At 38.7% G+C, this 20,233-nt stretch overlaps 1 protein-coding gene across 3 annotated transcripts in view; it reads left to right on the forward strand.

The window, feature by feature from the left end:
* Window positions 1-20,233, forward strand: part of AMPH (amphiphysin) — a 123,555-nt gene that overhangs the window by 66,955 nt on the left and 36,367 nt on the right. For all 3 annotated transcript variants that reach the window (XM_064705054.1, XM_064705056.1, XM_064705055.1), the window contains exons 3-9: window positions 419-473; window positions 6,756-6,850; window positions 12,151-12,246; window positions 13,615-13,722; window positions 14,107-14,192; window positions 15,819-15,894; window positions 16,774-16,856. In XM_064705054.1, the coding sequence (XP_064561124.1) occupies window positions 419-473; window positions 6,756-6,850; window positions 12,151-12,246; window positions 13,615-13,722; window positions 14,107-14,192; window positions 15,819-15,894; window positions 16,774-16,856 (599 nt within the window). The remainder of the gene's footprint in view (window positions 1-418; window positions 474-6,755; window positions 6,851-12,150; window positions 12,247-13,614; window positions 13,723-14,106; window positions 14,193-15,818; window positions 15,895-16,773; window positions 16,857-20,233) is intronic.

Here is a 20,233-nt window from a genome sequence, read left to right on the forward strand (position 1 = left end):
TAAGGGTAGAACTTTCTTCAGGTCCAGACTGGCCTCATTTGAGTGGTTTCCAGTGGAAGTTCACCTGTTTTGATTATACTTCTTTGTGTTTCAGATTAGGCCGTAGGCCCAGCTGCCTTGGACTGCACCTTAGCTGTAAAATATACCTGTCTTTCTTTGGGCAGAGTTCTTCCCTGTACAGATGATTGATAAAATAAACCCAGAAATTCTAGCCTAGAGAGTACACTATGCAAGCCTCCTTTTCCAGGCCTTCTTTTTTTATGAATCTGTGCATGCTTTCAACATCTGACACTATTAATTAGATAGGTCCTGAAATTGCTTTTAGTTGTTGTTAGACATACTGCATGCATGTTTCAAGGCATTAAGCATAACTGACATGTATTTTCATTTCCATGCTTTTTTTTTTCTTCTTTTTCAGGCAGAGGGTTCCAGACTCCAGAGAGAACTGAGAGCATATTTAGCAGCCATTAAAGGTGACTTTTTAGTTTTATATCTTGCTTTCATAAAGCAAATATGCTTTTTTATCTTTAAAAAATTGAGACAAGTAAGCTTGTTTAAAGTATATAAAGACAAATACAAGTAAGATTCTCTTTAACCTGATGCTAGGGATTCTGTACCTTCAATGTCAACTCATGTATTGCATCCTCGACTGTCCTTTGTGTGCATCCTCCACTCCCTAGATTCTCATGTTGCATGCATTTTTAGCACCCACAAAGTCTACATACCTTGTTACTCATCTTTGCAAATGCTAGAATATGAAGTCTCTCATGCAAGGCAAGGGATTCCTTGATCTCCACAAATGGAACATGTCCAGGTTATTACTAGTTGGATGATGAGCTTCCTCCAAAACCACACTCCCTGTGGTAATGTGATTTCTCATCTATTTCTGGCCGCTTAATCAATTTGTTTTAAGTTCAAAAGTCAAATGTGATGTCTCTTCATACTGCATTGAAAATCTAAATAACAGAAGTCACTAACCAGTGCTTAAATATCTGAGACAAGTAAAGAGTCATTTAAATCCTCTTAGATATTTATAAATCCAGCACACTCAACAGAGCACTGTATGCAAAATGTGCTCTTTCTCATGCCACTGCTCTTTGGAGGGATTGGAGGCTAAAGGAAAAGGAATAAGAGGTGGTGACAGATTGAGAGACAGTAGCTTCTTGAGATAAATATAAATATATGATAAAAATGTCTGTGTGTGTACATTTTTTATCCGGCTCCAGTCCAGTAGGGAAAATTTTGCAAATGAGTATTAATATCCCTGAAACTCATTGTCATAGTAACATCATCAGCTGTTCACAGGCAAGGAAGAAAGCTCTTTTTGATGCAAATTATAAAATGGGAAGCAAAGCACTAGCTTACTGTCTTTGACCATCTATTGTTTTCTGGATGGGCTGCCCAAGAAAAATTCCATACCAGACAAACTTGCGCTGATGTCTTTTGTTCTTAGAGGAAATTATAGCATCGGTCTTTTGCAGGGAACACAGTGAATGCTAATTTTGCTTTCACAGTTTTTACCCTTCCCCACACACATTGTATGGTGGTTATTCAGAAGCAGTAGGATGATGCTGTCTTGCTAGATGTCTTACCTGTCACGTAATCTGACTGTTTACATGTGCCTTGATTTTTGTATTGGTGATAACACTCCTCTCTGTTTCATCTTCTTTCTCCATCCTTCTCTTCTTCTCATAGTACTCTACACTCATGGTCCTTTTGCTCCTGTGCTCTCTAATTCACTACTTTTTTCACCAAGTTTTGTGTTTATCTTAGTGTAAAATTTTCCATTGTTTTAGTTTTACCTTTTTAGCAATGCTTTTCTGTTAAACATTGTTTTCTTGTTGGTGCCTTTAAGTAATTTGGACTGGCTTTCTTACTCAGAATGAGAAGTGTTTGCTAGCACCTTATTACCTACATGTCTTAAAAAAGATCCAGTCAAAAGTACTCATGAGAGCCCTAAAAATGTCAAAGACAACAAGCCAGCAGTGGGCATCCTTGGCACACATATTGGCACACATTGCTGCTGTGGAATGAGCACACAACCTGAGACAGCAGAGCACAATACACAGCTCTGGCTGAGGCTTCCTCAAAGATGACTAGGTCAGTAGTGCAAAAGACCAGATTTTGGATGACTGAAGCACCTGCTACAGTGTCTTTTTTGCAATTCCTTGAATGTCTGCTATGATTAAAAGATTTTCGAGGTATCTATGCACAAAAACATGGTAACTCTTGTATTTAGGCACTTGAGTGGGATTTTTGCACCAAAGATGTCACAGACTTGGAGTCATGCTGTCATTGGGGGCTCATTTTGCAGGAAAAAAGGTCAATCATATAACCGCATATATTGGAATTATTGGAAAATAACGCACTTGGCATCCTAATATTCTTGGATGTATGAGAGAAGCAGTTCATTTTAAAGGGGTTTAGGATTTTAACTTCAGTAATAAGTTTCATTTTGCTGCATGACATCTGAGTGACTTGATATTGGAAGTAAGAAGTACAAATCCAGGTGTGATTTCATACAATCATAGAATGGTTTGGGTTGGAAGGGACCTTATAGATTATCTAGTTGAAATCCCCCTGCCATAGTCAGGGATGCCACTCACTAGACCAGGTTACTCAGAGCCCCATCCAACCTGGCATTGAACACTTCCAAGGATGGGGCATCCACTTCTTTGGGCTACCTGTTCCAGTGTTTCACTACCCTCTGAGTAAAGAATTTCCTCCTAACATCTAATCTAAACCTCTCCTCTTCTAGTTTCAAACCATTCATTCCCCTTTGTCCTACCACTGTCTACCTGCGCAAAAAGTTGCTCTCCCTCTTTCTCAATATGCTCCCCTTAAGTACTGTCAAGCCAGAGGGAGGTCTCCTCAGAGCCTTATCTCCAGGCTGAACAATCCCAGCTGTCTCAGTCTGTCTTTGTGGGAGAGTTTCTCTATTTCTCTGAACATCTTTGTGGCCTTCTCTGGACCTGCTGTAACAAGTCCAAATCTTTCTTGTGCTGTGGACTCCAGATGTAGACACAATACTACAGGTGGGGATTTAAGCAAGGAAGAGTAAATTAAGCCTTATTATGACCCTCTGTCCCCTTCATTTTAATATGCTTGACAATTTGAGGTTTGAGTTGAGTATCACACATTCTTAAAAGAATTTTTGCTGTATTCAGACTCCTCTTGATCACTGACAGTCTTAGCTGGACCTTGATCTTTCTTGTTGGTTATTCAAGGACTGAGAGGAACCATGCCATAAAGCTGTTGAACTTGTGAATGGCTTTTATGTGCCATTTTATTTCACCTGCATGATAGTTTAATGTCTGTTGTGTATCAGTGGTGTTTGTACTGATGAGACTGTGCTATCTCCCATAGCTTTAGTCGTCTCATTCCTCAGTCTTGTGTGTCTTCCAGTCTCCTTGGCAATATGTATCTGCGTTTTATACTTAATGATTTATTTTTCAAGCTTTTGAGAGCTCTGAGGGACTTGAATGGTTTTATGGGCCAATTGTAATAGAAAGCCTAAATCAGTTACCCATTTTCTACCCCAAGCTCTTTGCAAGTGCCAGTGCAGATGGGGAAGAATAAACCTGGATCTTCATGCAGGTGGCAAGGTGACAGAGGTAACAAGTAGTCCTGCATGAGGAAAAGAAAGCACCATACACTTCAGGTGGCTTAATGTAGTGATAAAGGTGTACAGGAAGGGGAGGGCAGATTTTTCAGGTCTGTAAGCAGTTCTGTTGCCTAGTTGTCAGTCTGTGGCTGATAGAACTGCACATATCCTTCAGACACAGAAATCTTAAAATCAGAAATGTAATTTCTTAAAAACCATATAGCTATTCATCATCTTTCTGCAAAATTTATTAATGAATAATGAAATTATTGATTTGTTCCTGTGGAAACTCTAATGGATTACTAGCAATAACAAATACAACCCTTATGGCAGGGCAGGTAATTTCCCTGAAGAACCACATAGGTAATATTAAGAGCTAGACCAAGATGTCTCACCCCATCAGGAAAATGCAAATTTCTCCATCCTTCAGGCTGGATTATCCTGCAGGGGAGTGAGGAGACCCCACAGTATATGAGTTTTAGAGCCAACATGCTCTTCCAGGTCTGTCTCATTCTCCATGGGAGCTTGAGTACATTGGAACTGTGATGGTAGAGTCACCTACCCTCCCCCTTCTCTGGTGTGCTTAATGGGAATATCTCTGCACTGCCACCCCCAGGACCCCTATCACAAGGAGGCCTCTAGAATTTTTTGGAGGCTCCAGGGACAGGGACTCTTTCTCATAGAAATAGGGATCGTGTAATCTGAGAAGCTCAATTTTCAGTAACTGGATTATTTAGTAACATTTTTCCTAAGTGATTCAAATTTGGCACCTTTAGCTATTAAATAAAGGACCCAATTACCAAGAAGTACTATTGAATGAAAACATTGATACTAAATGTAAATTTCTGACTGTTCGTCAGCGGTAAAAATTCTTTTCGCATTTCTTAGTACTTTTCATATTTCTTAGTACTTTAATGACTTGCTTTTAACAATTTCTCTCAGTGATAACAGTTAAAAACAGTCAAGAGAGAGAGTCTGTGGTCTATGACTAAGACACTAATCCTCTTAAATTTAGTGCTGAATAACACATAAAAGGTATCAATGTGTAAGGAATAACTCTATGTGAAAACTTGTCGAACAAAAAATCATTGGACACTGTAAGTTTATATCCAGAGGTATGAAAAAGAATGGGAATTCACTGCATTGGTATTTACCTTTTCCCTCATTTGGTGTATTGCAGTAAACCTGGTGTAGATACAGTCAGAGGGAGTAGGATGTATGATATTAGCCTGGAAATTTCAGATTGAAGCCCCTGACTGAAAAAGCCAAATACTTTACTACCCACTTACCTGACACTGCAGCTGGATTTGACTGATGTTTTTTACAGGATTGTGGTGGAATGAAGGATTATCCAATTCTCAGAACAGAAAAAAAGTGTAAAAGTTGGTTCAGTTTTGCTATAACTCAAGCATGGCACATTAGGTGTGTTTTACTTATTCTCTTCAGCCGATACATGCCTGAGTCCTGTAGTACTTAAGAAAGAAAGTCTAGGAAAAAGTGTCAGCATGGTCTGTGACCGAGCTGAGTGCAAGCTGCAGGAGGGATTATCCAGCAGTTATGCTAGCCTGCCTGCCACAGGAACCTCTGCCACAGGTTTGCCACTCAGAGTGCTCAAGGGCAGAAGTTCAGGTATCACAAAGGATCAGGTGTGAGCAGGGATGAACAAACCCTCCTGGTTTGTATGTTCACCCTGACTGGAGAGAAACAACTTTCTTAAGCAAAGAGATACTCTACTGGTTTTGTCTTATCTCTTGAGTTTATTAATTTGCAGCGACATTAAAGATTTTAAATGAGTCCTGCCTGAAAATATACATGAAGATCATCTGTATTTTATTGTAATTTGGTAACTTCTAAGGCAAAATAAAACCAAAAAAAAAAAAAGTCCTTTTCATTCAGGAGAACACTTTCTTAGCTGGAGATATATCATCCTAAGAATTAACTGTGAAGGAGAAAAGGAAGAAATACATCTTAATTCTTGTGCTATCCTAATAGTCTAAGATGAGCTCTGTCATTAAAAACCACTCCCAAGACAATTTCTGAAGAGATCAGATATTCTGTTTTGCCTCAGTACCTTTTGATTTAAGGGTGAAAGCTTGTACCTCCAAACACCAGTATTTCCTTTGTACTTGTTCTCCCCCATGCCATTCTCTCTTTTGTACTCAAGGACTGAGAACAAGCATGTACTTTCAGCTTTTTTAGTATCTGTTTTCTATCCTGTCCATTCCATAGCCTACTATTTTCTTTGAAGTGTGCATCCCTGTATTTACTTTACTCTCATATTAACAGCATGTGTTTTGGGAGTGCATGATGGAATAGCAACTGACTAGCTCAAGTCTGGTCTTCTACACACTCAAGTTTCAAATCAGTTTTCCTTTTCTATTTGTGAATGTTTATTTGTGCAGAAAATAAAAATATTGATGTTATTCCTAAATTCATTCACTGAGGAGTTAAATCTGAGTATCATACTTAGAGATATTTTCAAGATAGCAGACAGATTTTGACTAGAAGAAAAGAAGTGGTTTTTAAGGAAAAAAAGTTAATGCTACATAAGAAATTGAAGTATTGAGATTTTCCAAGGAAGTTGAAATAAAAGTTGTCATTTTAAAATTACTTATTCTGAACTCTTAGAATGTTAGATGAGGTGAGTTTGGTTTCACTGGATTCAGAACTATATTCAGAATCTAATGGAATCATGCTGTATCAAAATGCAAACTGAGGGTGTTTATTTATTCATTGAGGTCAAACTGATCTCACTGAAGATAGATTTAGGCCTTTTATCATAATGTCATTGAAGCTATTTTACTTTTAAACTAGTGATAAGCATCAATAGTCCCTGTTTGTGTTCCACCTGTCAAAGCAAGAGCTCCCATAGTGACTGATCAGTTTGGCTTCACACAATCCTCTGCAGGCACCAGCCTGTTGCAAACATAAACAGGCACTGGGCTCCACAAACTTCTAAACCTACTGGGTGACCATACAAGACTCTTCATAAAACCACATCCATTACAGTGCTCTCCCCAAGTTCAGGTATCTCTTTTCTAAGTTTGCCAGAGGGAGTAGCATAGTGGGTACATGTAGCTGAAAATAAAGATATTTAGCAACTACTTCTTGTAGCTGGCACTTACATATTCCTCTTTCTGCCTAACTGCAGGAATGCAAGATGCCTCAAAGAAGCTTACAGAGTCTCTCCATGAAGTGTATGAGCCAGACTGGTATGGACGTGAAGATGTGAAAATGATTGGAGAGGTAAGATGTATGGAAAGAGGGAAAAAATATTTTGTATGCAAATGGATTAATCTGAGCTGTTGAGGAGAAGTGTGCATCCAAAATCTACCTTAATCCTTCATGTTATGTTAAATCCTGTTTTCTCAACATATAAATTATGGATCTTGTGAAATGCAGCTCCTGCTGGCCAGATGCAGCACTTGCAGTGTCTGTTATATGAACTAGCTGATAAAAGCTCCCACTGAAATAACTCAGTGTGAGCAGGGTTGGTCCTGACAGCATTTGACTGACACGTTTTTACAAAGGTATCTTACATGTAATTTTATAGTCAGGATTCTCAGCTCAAAATAATGTTAAAAAATTATCAAAGCTGCTTATCCTTTTGTGCTGTGTAACAACTGTTGAGCCAGTGGTACTAAACAGGATATCTTATGAGACACTCACCTCTCTCTGAGAAGAATATGGAATTTAAAGGCAAATTAGAGTTCAGGCCATTATTTATTTTTACTTTTTACCTTTTCCAGTGATTAGAGAGGAATAGGCTTTTCTAGACAACACAGCAGGAATTTACCTTGAAATGCTCTGAATTGCCTCCTTAAAGAGCCTCAGTTCTGGAGGAAATCTCTCAGCAAATGTGATGGTGATGACAAGAAAGTGCAAATGGTCGTCAATGAAGCTTTTAATCACCTCGCATTCAGTTTGCAAAGCCTCCTTGATAATATAGTTAACAGTAAACCGGAATACAGAGCAGTGTACAGATTGCTTTTTTTTTTCCTATGGATGTATTCTTCTATATTTCCCTGCTGCAAAGGGTTTGAATTTTAAACGTACCCAACCTCCAAACTGCCTAATTTAAGATACATATTTTTTTGTTTGATTGATTCAGGGATTTTGTACTGTTTTATTGTACATTTATTTTATATTTATTTACTTTATATTCATTTATTTATATTATTTTATTGATATATATTTATATCATGATTTTTTTTTTATACAGAATCATAAAGGTAGATTTATGCCTCAATTAGAGTGGCAAAAGCTCTAATTGAGGCATAAATCTACCTAGCTCTATAAGTTAGAACTTAAACTGGCCACTTCTGTAAAGGATAATAAAAAGTGGTTTTATAAATATATTTCTATCAAAAGAAGTACCAAGAAAAACTTCCATTCTTTATTGGACATGGTGGGGAATATAGTTACCAAAGATGAGGAAAAGGCTGAGGTACTTAACAAGTTCTTTGCCTCAATTGCCAACAATAAGACATCCTCAGGACAGATGGCCTCTAAAGCTAGTAGATTGGGCCAGGGAGCAGAATAGATCCCCTGCAAGATCCTCACTGACTGCAGAAGTTAGTGACCTGCTGAGCCACTTCGATGTTCACGAGCCTGTGGGACCAGATGGGATCCATCCTGAGTGATGAGGGAGCTGGCAGAAGAGCTCACTAAGCTGCTTTTCATCATTTATCAGTCTTGGTTATTTGGGAGGTTCCAGTTGACTGGAAGCTGGCCAGTGGAATACCCATCCATAAGGACTGAAAGGAGGATCCAGGAAATGACAGAGCTCTCAACCTGACATCGATGCCTGGCACAGTTACGGAACAGATCATCTTGAGTGTGATTACACAGGACCTACAGGCATGGCCTGAGGATCAGACCCAGCCAGATGTGTCACTCTTGCACCGAGAATGACACAGGAACAGGCGAGAGGCAGTATTGTAGAAAGAGTAAAAGAAGGTTTTATTCAAGAGAACTGTGTGGTTTATATAGAGTTACACAATACATTCTATTTGATTGGCTAGTTAACAAAAGCACTTTTCTTATACACTGTCCTTGAGAAGAACAGAAAGTCTAAGTAGAAAAACACCACTTGCAGGTTGTTTACACTAACAAGTTATCACATCCTTACAACTTCTTGAAAATTCTCACAAGCTGCTGTGAGAAACGCTTGCTGTTTCTCTCTCTGTCCCATGGCATCCACACAGATGAATTTTGGAGAAGCAGGCCCTGCCTAACCAACCTGATCTCCTTTTATGACCAGGTGACCCGCCTGGTGGATGTGGGAAAGGCTGTGGATGTTGTCTACCTGGACTGAGCAAAGCCTTTGACACTCTTTCCTATGGAATAATCCTGGAAAAGCTGACAGCCCATGGCTTGGACAGGAGCACTCTTTGCTGGGTTAAGAACTGGCTGAATGGCCGGGCCAGAGAGTGGTGATGAATGGTGTTGGATCCAGTTGGTGGCCCGTCACTGGCGGTGTCCCCCAGGGATCTGTGCTGGGCTCAGTCCTGTTTAAGATCTTTACTGATGATCTGGATGAGGGGATTGAGCCTACTATTAGCAGATTTGCAGATGACACCAAATTGGGTGCCAGTGTCAATATGCTGGACGGTAGGAAAGCTCTGCAGGAGCAGCCTGGATGGGCCGGATCAGTGGTCTGAATCCAACGATATGAAGTTTAACAAGACAAGTGTCAGGTCCTGCACTTTGGCCACAACAACCCCCTGCAGCACTACAGGCTGAGGACAGAGAGACTGGACAGTCCCCAGGCAGAAAGGGAGCTGGAGTACTGACTGATGGCAGACTGAACGCGATCCAGTGGTGTGCCCACATGGCCGAGAAGGCCAATGAGATCCTAACCTGTACCAGGAATAGTGAGGCCAGCAGGACTGGGGAAGTGATTCCCTCTACTCAGCACTGGTGAGGCCACAGCTTGAGTACTGTGTCCAGGTCTGGGCCCTTCAATTTAGAAAGGATGTTGAGATGCTGGAGCATGTCCAGAGAAGGGCAACAAGGCTGGTGAAGGGTCTGGAACAAAAGTCCTAAGAGGAGCAGCTGAGGGAGCTTGGGTTGTTCAGCCTGGAGGAAAGGAGGCTCGGGAGATCTTTACAACTGCCTGAAAGGAGGTTGTAGCCAAGTGGTGGGGACAGTTGTTTCTGCTAGGAAACCAGCAACAGGACAAGAGGACACAGCCTTAAACTATGTCAGGGGAAGTTTAGGCTGGCCATTAAGAAGAATTTTTGCACATAAGGAGTGATTTGGCCTTGGAATCACCTGCCCAGGGAGGTGGTGGTACCATCTCTGGAGGTGTTTAAGAAAAGACTGGATGTGGCACTTAGTGCCATGTTGTAATTGATAAGGTAGTATTTGGTCATAGGTTAGACTTGATAATCTCAAAGATCTTTTCCAGCCTAGTTGATTCTGTGATTCTGTGAGCTCAGCCTAAAGTAAAAAATAATTATGTATGTGTTCAGTTTAGGTTATAAATGATCATTCCAAAAGGGATCCCCTTAAAAGACCTTATTCTGTATGGTAAGAAAGATGGTGGCCTAAAGAATCCTTCAGCAATGTTGTTTGAGTTCATTAGCTTTCAGAATCTCCATTATTTTAATTTGTTCAAAATATGTTTCAGCAAGATACAAAAATAGGCAGTTGCTTGCTACGATCTAGTGCTGTGATGCTTTGTAGACCACAGTGATTAAATGCTGTGTTAATAAATTAGGGGTTTTTTTAAACATGTTTAATAGATTCTAGTCATTCATTAGGGATTCTGTTAGAGTAGGAAATGAACGAACCAAAAGCTGGCATCAGACAGCATTAATAATATGCCACATAGTAGGTTATGATAAAACAAACACTTGGGAATAGTTTTCTATTACACAGGACGGCCACATGTTTCATGGGATCAGTGGTCGGAGACAGGGACAACATACACTCCAATGTCCATGTGGCAATAGAGAGAGTTTATTATATGAACCCCTCTTTATAAAGGGGGTTTGAAAAACCTTGGTCTGATCTTTGATACCGCCCAGCTCCCGGATCAGGGAGATGTCTGCAGTTTAGGATGGAATGTAATTGTTTGAGGTTCCTGTCTGCAAACCCACGGGCTGGTTTACGGAACCAGCTGGAGTTCTTATTTGTAGCCAAATCAATTGCCCAGTACAAGCCAGCTTGCACTGTGACATAATGTGACAGTTTTGCAGACTTGTCAGTGAGGATAACAGCCCTGCAGAGCAGTGCTTACACCCATTAACCTTCCCTTTGATGGGAAGGATGTTAAGTGATTTTTGAAATGTGCAAAGAAAGGGGGAATCAGGATGTTTAACATGTGCTAATGATTTGTTCAGTGGAGAATCCAGGACCTCAAGCACTATGTCTATATAATAGGATTTGCTTCTAATAAGGAATCTTACCCATTGAGTCCTTGTGACCATGGTCACAGGGGTTCGTGAGTGAGGGAAGAGACGAGAATGTTGACTCCATGATCAGAAGGCTTGATTTATTATTTTATTTTTTATATATATATATATATATTTTACATTATAACTATACTAAAAAGAAATAGAAAGGAAAAGGTTCCCTCAGAGGCTAGCTAAGCTAAGAATAGAAAAGAAAAGAAGAATAACAAAAGGCAGCTCTCTTGGACTCTGTCTGAGATAGCCCTGTCTTGATTGGCCATTAATTATAAACATTCAAGATGGCCCAATCAAAAATCCACCTGTTGCATTCCACAGCAGACAACCATTGTTTACATTCTTTTTCTGGGGCCTCAGCTTCCCAGAAGGGAAAATCCTAAAGAAAGGATTTTTAGTGAAAAAGATGTCTGCAACAAGTCCTTGTCACATGAGCTGCATTAATATGTTCATGAAAGTCAGAAAACGACGGGGGGTTTCTCTGAGTGTCTAGCCCAGAGCTCCAAAGGGGACTGGGGAAAAGCACTGTATCTTCAGGGCAGAGAAGGGTGGCAGCGGTGCAGATTTTGTTTATTTTGCCAGCTGATGTTGAGATGTTTCCTATCTGTAATTCCAGTTCTCCAGCAGCACAAGGTAGAGTTGTCTGCCTCAGCCATTCCATCAAATGTACCTTAATGGCACAAAAAGAATGAGATGGAAAGACCTTTCCCTTTATTTTCTCTTCTATTTTTTTGTTGTACTTCCTTTCTCTGTAAGCAAGGTTCATCATCAGGGAACATACTTAGACATAAAAACTACACCAGGTAGATTCTGTGTTACTGATCCTCAGGGACCTGAAACCCCGAGGAGCACCTTGAATCCATAACATCCTTATTTTCACAAAGCACTTAGTATTTGAAATAATGAAAACACCAACTAATTATTAAGTTTAATCTTAACTTGTTGTGAATTGAACTTGCAATATCAAGGTATTCCTTTTCATTCACCTTATGTTTATGCTCTGATTTATTTCCTTAAAGAACATTTTAAAACTTCAGAAAGATGAATCTTTGTCAATTGCATTTGTATTTCTCCTATGTTTAGAGTGGCATTAAACTACTAAGTACATTTTTCTCCTTTCTACCTTTTCAGAAATGTGATGAACTTTGGGAAGACTTCCATCAAAAACTGGTGGATGGGTCATTGTTAACACTGGATACATATCTAGGACAATTTCCTGATATCAAAGTAGAGTAATGATTTTCTATAAAGGACAAGTTGAAGTTAAAGTTCTGTTGAGTTGCAAAATAAATTGAAAATGAGATTACAAGCAAAAAAATGAAAAAGGGTGGGAGGTGAAAGTCATGCTCTCCTGTAATGTACAAGATATTGTTCTGTAAGTAAATTCCTGACATTAGGCAGGACTGATTTTCGAAGTGAATGAAAATATTTCTCATGCAGTAGTACATGGAAGTAAATTAGCCTTTGTAGAGGCAACTTCTATGTTTTTTTCTGCTCCTGTTTCTTTGGTATGAGATAATTTTAACCAATTTCAATAAGGACACATTAAGCTCTTCAGCTGTTAAAAAGCCAGACAAACTACACAGAAAGCAGGTTTTCTGTTATTGGCTAGATGGATGCACCCGTGAGTATCTTTCTTTCATCTAAGCCATGGTTCCTGTCTTTTAATTAGTTATAAAAAGATTTTGTAATACACATCACGAGAGAATGTGATACAGATTCTAGCCTCTGCCACAAGCCCATCTAGTGTACAGTCCAGAGAAATGACTGATAAATTAAATGTGTGAGGATAAAGAAGCACTATAGGTGAGAGGACATACTTTTATATTTCAATATGACTATATGGGCATAGCTGGATTTCTTTCTGTGAGGGTTTATAACTGAGCAGGTAACACACAGTCATCCCCTTTGTAATTTACATCAAGGACTAAAGAAAATATAATCTTAGAATACCAAAGAATACCAACATTAGTGATATACAATTCTAAACTCACTTTTAAATCAAGCTGTGATTATGCCTTCTCAGCATGTGGATTACATAGCTTTGTAAAGTCTATATCAAAGTATATCTATATCTATATCTATATCTATATCTATATCTATATCTATATCTATATCTATATCTATATCTATATCTATATCTTGAACTCCAGTGTTTTAGGTATGTGTCAGAACAACTATACAGAGAATTATATATTAGCATTTTTCCAACTCTAGAAAAAACACATTAATTGCTGAATTTTCACACTATCTATAAGGGGAAAAGATAGTGTTACCATGAGTTTAACAGGTTCACTGATTCTAGAGAATGTGAAAAGGTTTACATAACACTGATACCTCAATTCTAAGGCCTGTAAGCCCTATACCCATGAAAACCCTTCCCAAACTAATTCTAAATTGATTCCTTATTTAAAATAATGTGATTCATTTGTTATTTTTACCATTTCCATGTTCTTTCTACATGATATAATAATTCAGATATTAACAACAGAGAAGGGAGAATAAAAATATGTCAAAAACTAAAATAACAATATAAGTAAAATGGCTTTTTTGAAACTGCTCCTCATATTTACTTTCATTTCCACCCCTGTACAGACTCGCATTGCAAAACGAAGCAGAAAGCTAGTGGATTACGACAGTGCAAGGCATCATCTAGAAGCCCTACAGAGCTCAAAAAGAAAAGATGAAGGCAGAATCACCAAGGTAGAACAACCAGAAACATGCTGGCAGAAGACCTGGGAGATTGGGTGGTATTTTTTTCTGTACAAAGACAGAGCACAAAACTTCTTTTCCTTTTACTCCCTTAGAAATAATGATACCTCTAAGCAAAAATGTGTATTGAGTACTTTGGTTCATGTGATACTCAGACTCACCTCTTTCACTAAGGAGTCCTGTTTTGGACCTAACTTCCTCTCTTAATGAGACTGAGGGGACAGCAAATCCTGTATTGGCCTTTATGGTCTAAGAAATAATAACATCTTTTGTTAATAAAAATTAAAAGACTCCCCCAAGAAAACAATACAAAAATAATTTTAGTTTTGTTATGTCATAGTGATTTTAGAAGTCATCTGTTTCATTTTGGTTTAGGCAGAAGAAGAATTTCAAAAAGCACAGAAAGTGTTTGAGGAGTTTAACACTGACTTGCAAGAAGAGTTGCCATCTCTGTGGTCACGGTAAGCCTAGAGAGATACTGCATGCAAGGCTTCAAATGGGGAGTAAGGAAAGGGAATCAGGGGATTTTAATGAGCTGACAGAAAATGGATTGCTGGATTGTTGAAGATTTCATCCATTACCTTTCTGAATAATAAAAGGAAAAATGTATGCAAGTGCTCCAAAAATATATTTAATGTAAGTGTATTTATGCTTATTTTTTTCAATGTATGTTGGCACTTAAGATTCATTAGCATGTCTTCATTCTGAGATGCAAAATATTTCAATTTAGTGGGTAAATAATTATGCTAGAGCACAGAGTAGTCTGTGGTGACTTGGGTCTTCTTATAGGTCATTTTTTATTATAACTACACCAGAAGACACATTTTATAGTTCTGCACTGATGTTAAATAGTTGTGATGTTAAACGATTTGATGGCATAGGTCATTCAGTCAAGATGTTTAATCATGAATTGTGTTTATACAGAAAATGCAGACAATATGAATGGGAGAACAAAAGCAGTAGGAAAATAAGCATCTCATTAGTGTGCTATGTTCTTTAACAGTTGACAATCTGGAGTGAAAATGTGAAGTATCCTTTGTCTTCTCAGCCTTCTAAATTAAATCCTGGTAATTTCAGACCAACAGAGGATTTCCCTGCTGTGTTTCTGCCTATTTCAGTGTAAACCTTCTTAGCATTTAGGGATATTTGTTTTATGGGCCTACTAAAAGTAAAACTGCATATGAATGACTTAGAGTGAAAAGTAAATTCAGTAAATTCTGTATAAAGAAGTAGTAGCTAGTCTCAGGGAAAGGTAGAATTTAATTTGAGCAATATCCATAATTAGTAAACAATTGCTTTCAGAGTCCTTTATTTTAGTTATTAAAATTCTTCAGGAAGAAAATTATCTATTGAGTTAACATTTTTTCAGGCTTATACTTATTCCAAAGACAATTTTTGTTAATCAAAGTTGGGAGAAATTATACATGGAAGTTTTAAGTAGGAAAAAGGGTAAAACAAAACATAAGAAAACAGCTTCTACTTTTGAAATGGGGAAGTATGTAATAATTCACCCCAAGTAAGCAGATTCTTGACAACATGCACAGAAATGTCTAGTCTATATTAAATTCTTTTCTTTTATATACATGTGCATGTGTTTCAGAGCTGAGCTTGGGACGCCCATGTCTGGGCTCTGCTGAGCTGACCCAAGATGCAACTGCATCACCTTGATGCTGTGATAAGATTTGGACACAGGGGCTCACAGGGCTGGAATGGTACCTTTCTCCTTTCAAGAAATGGTTGTGTGCTGTCTGGCGGGAGATGGAAGCCCAGAGCATCTTGCCTTTACTGTGCTTGTGCTGTAGTTGAGACCATGCTTTTCCACTCTTCTTTAAAAAAAACTGAAGATATCTGATGTGAAGTAGTCTCAGCATGGTTGACTGGATGGTGTGAAATACGTATCTTAGCACAAATGGAAATAATCATGAACAAATCAGTCTGAAATTTTGACATTTCATCATTTGTTTTGCTGAGGGTAATACTCAAGAATGTTGTTTGTAGTCCAGAAAACAGTTAATTAATCTGCCTTTGTGCCCCTCCCACACATTCCTTTTATTCTCTTTTTCCTTTCTTTGTGCCATCCTTCGTAGACGAATTGGCTTCTATGTGAACACCTTCAAAAATGTATCCAGCCTTGAAGCCAAGTTTCACAAGGAAATAGCTTTAGTGAGTAAAACTGACTATCTCATGTATAATGGATTATGATGTGCATGACAGCTAAAAAATACCTTATAGTAAAAATCCAGCAGAGGCACACAGGAGAATTTGCCATAGATCCAGATTTGTACTATAATCATAATATTCATTTCTACTTGCCATATTTGTTCTCTCCTTAAGGAAGGAGCAGCCCCTCAATTTTGGACTGCAGTGCATTATCAGTTGTAGCACTAAATTCACTTTCTATTTTGATAATTTACTGTTGCCTTCAGTATTTTTGCTGTGTCCAATTGCTAAGCACCTCTTTGCTTTAATCAGCAGGAAAAAACATGTCAAATATTCCCTTCAAGTCTGCTATATGCATTGTCAGCAATGCAGTATTTTATCAGTGACTGTGAGGCAAATCAAGCAGTTTCATTGAGGATCTTGTGAATGTACCTGGCTGAATAGTAACATATTATCTATAGCAACCTTCAAATTGGAACCAAAATTTTTTTGAAAACTCACTTTACTGAAGCTCTGTGAAAATTTGGATTAGATTTTTGAGAGGAAAACACAGATCTTCTTGGCTGCCCATGTTGCTTTAAACTTCAGATGACCTCCTTCATCAAAGCTCACATAGCAGTCAGCTATACTTATGAACTTGTTCTCTAAAAAACAGCTCATGTTTTTTAAGAACTGCTATTATCTTTGATTCTGTGGATTTTGATGGGTTTCTGTTTAGGCTTTTGCTATGCATGGCACTCAGAATTTTTGGAAGGTTTTATACTGTAACATAAAGTTATCAAGTTATCATGTATCAAACCATATTTGTAATTTTAATCATGTCTTTTTAAATCATGGTTATAGTTGTTCACATAAACTCAGGCAACTGTTTTGTTTCCACAGTTATGTCACAAACTATATGAAGTGATGACAAAGCTGGGGGATCAGCATGCAGACAAGGCCTTCACCATTCAAGGGGCACCAAGGTGAATTTATTGCCTTTCTAATGAATTGCATTGCTGTAAGCTTTGTGGGTTTCAGCATAGGCAGTAACCACCTACACCATGTGTAACACCTACACATGGTCACAGGCATTATTTGTTCAGCATGGTAGATGAACGTATCTGGGATGAAGTTCTTCTCAACAGGAGTAAATATGCAAAGCTTCCTTCTTCATTGACTATTTTTCTAGAAAGTCCTTTCAAAAACAAAAAAGAATGAAGGCTGTTTCAATTTAGCCAAGTTCAGTGTAGACTGTTACATCAATTTGCACCAAGTGTATAGCTTATTTATTCTTATCTGCTCAGAATGTCAGAAAATCAGCTATGTTGCTAACTCTCATAACTTGTTTAAAGCCTTGAAATACTGAGATATATTTTTAGCTCCTATTATTAGGTGAGAATCCCAAACTTTGAGCATCAGCTTTTATGTCATCTACTTATGGGGAAAAGTAAAGATCTGAGGGTACATCATAAAAGCAAAAAAAAAACTGAAATAAAGAGAATGTCACAAAATACCATCTTTTTAAACTTTCAAGAAAAATCTTATTTAAAGCACAAAACCAAAAGGAGTTTAAAATCAGATGGTGCTTTCTAAAGGTCAGTGGATGCCAGTACAGTATTTCTTGTACTGGCAACAGAAATGTACTTTCTGTACTTTCAACAAATGTAGCCTTTCTGCCATAATTTTATTTCTAATACTGATGTGCAGAAAAGGCTGAAATGTAAAACAGTGAGACTTATAAAGACACAATGATATTTCGAGTTAATATATAAAGCCTGAATTTCCAATTAATCCCAGCTAGTCAGAAGCAATCCCAACAATGTTTTACAGCTTTTCATGTCCCACTCTAAGGGAAACCATAGGGGATTTTTTTAATTGATTTCTTGGAGAAAATCAAACACAAACCAGGCAAATATTATATCTGAGAACTATTTAATGATAAAGAAGGATATATGTCCCTACTGGAGAGGGATAGAAAGTTAAGCAGAGAAGGGAAAGGAAAGACGGAGAGAGAGGAAGGAGGCCCGCGCCAGAGCGCTACCGCCATGGCCGCGGCCGCCACCGGCGGCACGCACCGGCAGGTGGCGCCCGCGCTCCCGCCGGGGGAGGCTGCCCAGCTCCCGCGAGAGCGCGGCTGCCATGGCCGCAGCCGGGATGCGATGGCCGCAGTCCAGGGGCGGCGGACGCGGAGAGCCGGCTCTAGGGGCGGAGCGGCGGGCAGGCTGCGGCGGGGAACCCGCGAAGCTTAGAAGAGTAGACGGAACAGAGGAAGACAGGGCCTAGAGTCCGGGAAGAAGCAGACAGCAGGGGCCGACCGAGGCAAACCTCTAGACGAGGCACTCGGCTCAGACACAGGCAGCGGGAGTGGTTGGAGCGCGGCTAAGTGCTTTTATGTGCTCAGGCGCCTCCCACAGGCCGCTCCTCGTGGGACCACCATTGGCCAGTGAGGGAATTTGCCCTGGACCGCAGGGGTTTCTCCCCTGGCAGCGCAGTGGTGGAAGATTTGAATGCCCTGATTGAATGTCAGGCGAAGTCCCCATTCTTTAAAGAGGTTGCCTGCTTAGGGACTGTAATGTCAGCGGTCTCCGCCCCTCATGTGTGCTAGGCACTGGGAAAAACGTCAATGACTTGTTTTTAAAATATTAAAAGTTTAATAGCAATAAAATGGTTATAAAAATAGTAACACAATTGGAGTAATAACAATTTGGACAAATTGAATTAAGACAATATGAGACAATAAAAATAAAGAGTTACAGACGTCCGGGTACCTTTTTCTGGGCATCACGAGCCCGAAAAAGGACCCCCGTTAACAAAGGATTAACCCTTAAGAACAAAAGCCCTTTGCATATTCATACACATCATACATGATGCATAAATTCCATTCAAACACAGGATTCCATCTGATCTTCATCAACTTCTCCCCTCTAATCCTAATAGTGCCTTCGAGGCGGGAAGAAGTTAGTTTCTTCCGATAAGAAGGCCATAAATTCTTTTTCTCTGAAAGAACTAGGTGTCCTGTGGCTGCTATCTCGCTGCAAGTCCTTTCTTTTAAACAAAACACTTTTAAACAAAACATCCTACATAGCATAGTTTCTATTTTAACAATTTTTATAACCTAAAACTATGTTTAACACAGTACTTAAGAAAATTAATGCAGCATTGCTCTCTAACACAACACATATTATATTCATTTTAATATTTGCGAAAAGCCAATCATAAAATACATGCATTTTTCACAGGCACCTTCTGCACGTCTTAGTGCTCAGCCCATGTAGAAATTTTCCACCCAGTGTCAGAAAATAGGTTTATAGCACAAAGGCCAGATAATGTTGAGGCATAAATAAAAATTAAATTGGTTCCTGACATAGCTACTGCTAATTTGCCCTCGAGATGGAGGTAGATTAGCAACAATTAAGACTAACCAAGCAACATAATGTCTGCCTCAAAAATATGGAAGATATTCCTCCATTTGTTTTAATCTCACTTTGGAAGAACAAAGAATGAAATCTGAAACTTCTGACATAATGCAAAATTCAGAACTACTTTATAAGCACATCACTAGAATTTGCATTTTAGATTATTTTAGTGATAATCCATGCTCGTATATTACATATTGCCTTCGGCGCTGTTAACTTTGGCCCATTTAGGATGGACTCACAGTCTGGACTGCGTTCCCATAAAGGATTTGTAAAACACTTTTATGCAAAGTAAAATAATGTAGAGTTGGAAAATTTCAAGCACATTTTGTAACCAGCAGGTATTTCATCCACCTGTCTTTTAGACCATGTCCAACATGCACATGCTTGTTCCCACTGAATTTTTCCTTCCATCACTGGGAGCAAAAGAATTATGCAACAAAATTATTTTTGCTGCAAATTACTAGATGTCATTTAATGTAGTGTGAACTTACTTTTAAAAAGCTTTCTAAAGATCCATTTTTTCAGTTACTTTCAGTTACTTCAGTTACTATGTTACACATAGCTTCTTGCAGTCCAGTTTGGAGAGCCTAGTGTGAAAATCTGGATAGATTTTGACTTTCCTTATTAGTGATGATACTCTAAAAGATTCTGAAGTGGGTCTTCATGAGATAAAATAACTTTCCATTTTAAGTGCATGAGAAGTTGATACTAGACAAGTACAATATCTAATCTTTCTATTAAAGAACTGCATAAAAGGAAGCATCTTAAGAACTTGTGTGCTACTCAATACTCTGTCCTGAAGGCAAAGATTGCACCCTGGAACATAAATTTCTTAATGACTGCTTATTTTTTCTTTTTTAATATTTCCACAGAAAGAGGTGGTGAGTGTGAGCTGAGTTTGTCCTTCCAAAGAACGGTTTTTCTTGTGTTAGCATTAGGAT

This window comes from Zonotrichia leucophrys, chromosome 2 (genome assembly GCF_028769735.1).
Source record: "Zonotrichia leucophrys gambelii isolate GWCS_2022_RI chromosome 2, RI_Zleu_2.0, whole genome shotgun sequence".
Lineage (NCBI taxonomy): Eukaryota > Metazoa > Chordata > Aves > Passeriformes > Passerellidae > Zonotrichia > Zonotrichia leucophrys.